This window comes from Cololabis saira, chromosome 12 (assembly GCF_033807715.1).
Source record: "Cololabis saira isolate AMF1-May2022 chromosome 12, fColSai1.1, whole genome shotgun sequence".
In the NCBI taxonomy this organism is placed as follows: domain Eukaryota; kingdom Metazoa; phylum Chordata; class Actinopteri; order Beloniformes; family Belonidae; genus Cololabis; species Cololabis saira.
In genome coordinates this window covers 5713356-5718006 of record NC_084598.1, presented here as the reverse complement: position 1 = coordinate 5718006, position 4651 = coordinate 5713356, and the positions used below count along the sequence as shown (strand labels likewise).

The window sequence follows — 4651 nt, the reverse complement described above, 5'->3', positions numbered from 1 at the left end:
AGCTGAGTTGAACTGTGAATTACTGTGATTTTTATCGGTGGAAGGTGCAATATACCGGTACCTCCAACTCCGAGAACTAATCTACTCACACAGTTATCTATCGTTCAGTAATGTCCTGGAACTCTTTACCTCCTCACATATCTCGCTCACAAAACAAATTAACTTTAAAAAAAACGACTTAAGGCTCAGCTAATGCTGCAGACCATATGACTGGGAATTTATTAATGATATTGAAATTAGTAGAATTATTATAATGATAGCAGTGACTGAAAATGGTATTATTAGTGCTATTATAGTGTATTAGTATAATTGTGGTGTTAATTATTATATTATATTATGCATATATAACTGTATGTGTGTGTACATGTATATGTATTATTGTGTAAGTGTAGTTAAGTGTAGTTATGCTAGGAATGTATGACTGTATGTATTTATATCTTACACGTTATCATTTATGTAAGATTTTATGTACTTTATGAACCACAGGAAGATTAGTGGTCGCCAAGGCAGCAGCTAATGGGGATCCATCCAATAAACAATATAAATCAACTTTACTGCATCGGTGTTGAAAACTGCAGTTTTCCTGATTTTAAAGCAGCAGCATGAGGAGAGGCAGGGGGTGAAGAGCACCACCGCCGTGTTATTGAATGAGTTCCTGTTGTTATCTGTGTCAGTGTGCCAGTGTGCAAGAATAGCACCTAGAGACAACTTGTGTTGTAATAGACGCTATATAAATAAAATTGAATTGAAATGATCAATTGAATGAATGAAAATAAATGTGTCTGTGAAAAACTATCGCCACCTCTGTGTAAATGTGTTAACCACCTGGGTGAGTATCTGGTCTGAGCTCAGTGCATTAAGTTAAGAAGAATAAAGATGTGACAGATGGTCCATGTTCTGTAGATTTAATACATCATTTGCATCCAAACGGATCAAAACATACATCAGGAGTCTCGATGCAGAAGTGATGGAGTTTCGGGATGCAAAGTACTTTGAACACCACAACAAAGATGAAACTAAACACCAAATCTTCTCATAACAGGTCACTGCAGCTCGGTGTGACAGCAGAGCAGAAAAGTCTCCGAGTACAAATACGAGTGCAGCAGCTGTACCAGGTTAAAACTAGTAAAATGAGTAAATAAAAGTTAACATTTCAACATGCAGAATGTCAATGTCAACAATCAGACAAAAAATCGCATTTATCAAATTTTGATTAAACAAGGTAATAGGGAACTTGAACATTTGTTTCCATCAATCAGAGTGAATCTTTAATCATTTCACATGAACATTTAAGGGGTAAATCCACAAAGAACAGATTGTGCCCGCAAATAGCGCTGTGAATTGCGCCGCATTTGCGCCCGCAATTTGCCCCGCCTTAAGGTCCTATTCACAAAAGATTTTGCTCTAATGATATACCGGCGCAAACACGCCCATAAAGTTTTGGAGCTGAGTGCAATTTGCACTTGTCTGAGTAAGTGAGACGAGCTGTTTCCAGTGTTCTCCATATTTCAGCACACAGATTGGTCCATAATGAAAACTGCAGAAATAAAAAATAAAGCGAGTGAAAATAAAACGCCGTGAGGTGCAAGGGCGCAATTTCCACTGGGAACAGGGGGGGACATGCCCCCCCCCCCACTTTTCAAACTCTTGCGCACCGTACAGTGCGCGTCGCCGCATCTTTCAGGCCCTTTTTGTGCGCAAGCAAGCTTTATAGATGAGGTCCCAGATCAGGATCTGACGGTAATTCATGTTCTGTGTTTTGCTACACACACCTACAGGTCAGCTGTTAAACACACACATTCTAGATTTATATGTTTATATGGTGGAATTGTTTGTAATAAAGCAGCCCCTTACTGTATGGATGAATCCTGAGCTCCATCCTGTTATTTTTATTTTTAAATCCGAGATAAGTCCACAACCCCACTTGATCTGATTGTCTACAGTCATGTTTGACTGTAGATTTCACCCTTAATATAATTCAGTATCACACAGGCTTGAATGATATTGAAGAGAGAGAGAGAAACAGAGACAGAGCAGGAGTGAGGAGTGAGTTTGCGCGCAGTTAATACACGCTTCGAAAAGATGGTATTTGCTCCACTATTTTTGCGTGTGGCAAATAGCGCTGGCCTTTGTGAATTAGACGGTTTTTGCAATGAGGCTTATTTGCATAGAAAGGGGGCAATTTTGTGCCAAATGTATGAATATTACCTAATTTACATGCATGCAAATGGCACAGGCGCACAATGACACTATTTGCTTGGCAGCGCAGTTTGTGGTGCAATTCGCCCTTTGCGGGTGCTTTGTGAATTAGACGCTCTCTTTTTGTGTCATTTGCACCGGTTTAGCGGCCGCAAAAGCCGCGCAATCCTTTTGTGGATTTGGCCCTTAGAGTTGATCAGACAGTTTGATTGACAGGACAGATGATCAGAGGAGCAGAGTTTTTACCTCCATCGTTGACACAAGGACAGAAGAACGGGTGGAGTTTCTCCCTGAAAGAGCAGCCAGTAAAGGAGTAGAGAAGTGCTGCAGCATCTACATCATGAAAGGAGACCAGACCCTCCTCATAATCCACAAACACCCCCAACTTCTCAGGAGGAGAACTGAGATGGAGACGGACTGGAGGACCTGCAAGAGCTTCGTACTCATTTACATTTCTCAGCCAAACAGTCCAGTAACCATTCTGAGGTCTCAGTGTGATTTTCCCCTTCCTGTTGATCGACTCTCTGGCCACTCCTACATCCCAGTCAGTCTTTCCTTTAACCTGAACCTCAAAGTAAAATCTGCCTGAAGAGAAACTCTGTTTTCCTAAGACATTTGAATACATAGAGAATCTCTCTGGATTATCTGGAAGATTCTTCTTCACATCACCATGATAGACTTGTTTTCCATCATCAGACATGATGAGCCAGGGATTTGCTGTAACAGGATCAAGAGTCACATCAGCTTCAAACTGCTGGATCCTCCTCAGCTCAGCTTCAAACAGCTTTTTCATCTTCTCTCTGAGGTTCTTCTCCAGCTGGTCCACAGCTCTCACCACAGTCCCCTCATATGGAGGTGGATGGACTCTGACCTCTGTCCAGTTCTTGGTGGGTGGAGCATCTTCCAGGGATGAGAATCTTTGGAGGAGGTGGAGGTGATCTTCAGAGCGTGAGAGCTGCTCCACCTCAGAGCTCCTCTTCTTCAGCTCACAGATTTCCTGTTCCAGATCTTTGATGAAGTCTTCAGCCTGTTTCTCTGCAGTTTTCTGTTTGTCTTCCATCTCCTTCATGAACTCCTTCAGACGTCTCTCAACAGACTCCTTCAGATCAGTGAAGACCTGAACACCTTCTGCTTTCTCTCTGTCTGCAGCATCGTTACTGATCTTCAGAGACTCTTTGATCTCCTGAATCTTCAGTCGTCTCTTCTGGATCATCTGCTGAATCTCAGCCTCTGTCTTCTGCAGCTCTGCCTTCTTTCCTTCATATTCTTCTCTCAGAGGAACAAACTCATGAGTCTTGTGGTCTAAAACAGAGCAGAGCGTGCAGACACATGTCTGGTCGGTCTTACAGAACAGCTCCAGAGGTTTATCGTGCTTCGTACAAATCCTGTCCTCCAGGTTCTCCACAGGCTCCACTAGCTGATGTCTTTTCAGACCTAACATTGTGAGATGAGGCTCCAGGTGAGTCTCACAGTAGGAGGCCAGACACACCAAGCAGGACTTCAGGGCCTTCAGTCTGGTTCCAGTGCAGACGTCACAGGGAACTTCTCCTGGTTCTGCAGCTTGTTGCTCTGAGCTGCTGCTGCTGGATTTCTGTTGAGCTTCACGTCTGAACTCAGAAACCATCTCTCTGATGAAGGTGTTGACTTTCAGCTGAGGTCTGGTGTTGAACATCTCCTGACATAAGGGACACTTGTAGAGAACATTATCATCCCAGTGATGAGTGATGCAGGTTTTACAGAAGTTGTGTCCACATGGTGTGCTGACTGGATCAGTGAACACATCCAGACAGATGGAGCACAGGAACTGATCTGCAGATCTCAGGTTGCTGCCAGCAGACATGTTGGATCTCTGGAAACAAAAGTGAAAGTGTGAAACATCAAAGCTGCGATAATGAAATGAAAAAGAGAAAAACAACAAGAGAGAAGGAAACAGATGTAAAATAGAATGTCATGAATCTTCAGAGACAACACTTGCCTGACAGTAAAAGGAGGAACGTTTCATCAACACAAGTTTAGATTATTAATGTCACGACTTCAGAATAATAACTATAAAATAACTATTTCATGTGAATCATTTTCCTCTAAACGTTGAAGTTTTATTCGTCCCGCTGACAGAAACGCAGTAAATGTTTTCTTCTGTACTCACCGGTGTCTCCAGACTCTGCTGAGTTGTTGAGAACAAACTTTGAGTCTGAATTTACTCAGAAACCCAGAATCAGACAGGTTTAGTCTCTGCTGCAGCTCTTCTGTCGCTCTGACAAACCTTCTGATACCCCTTTTACACCAAGCTGGTTCCAGAGCTGGTGCTAGTGCTGGTGCTAGAGCCGGTTCGCGGTTGGTTCTAAGTAAGAACCGGTTGCTTTTACACAGAGCTGGTGCTGGCCAGAGAGCCACGTCATCACGTTACTTCAGACGTCTGTCTACGTCACCATTTCCGGGTACAAGTAGCGCC

The 4651-nt window shown here is 42.9% G+C and overlaps 1 protein-coding gene across 1 annotated transcript; it reads right to left on the bottom strand.

Annotated features, from left to right (window-relative positions):
• Positions 1–950: 950 nt before the first annotated feature.
• On the bottom strand, positions 951–4651 carry LOC133456255 (E3 ubiquitin-protein ligase TRIM21-like). Its single transcript, XM_061734709.1, has 2 exons — positions 4346–4651; positions 951–4048 (listed from the first exon to the last, which is right to left on the bottom strand). The coding sequence occupies exon 2, from the start codon at positions 4037–4039 to the stop codon at positions 2396–2398; it is 1644 nt and encodes a 547-aa protein (XP_061590693.1). The 5' UTR covers positions 4040–4048; positions 4346–4651; the 3' UTR covers positions 951–2395.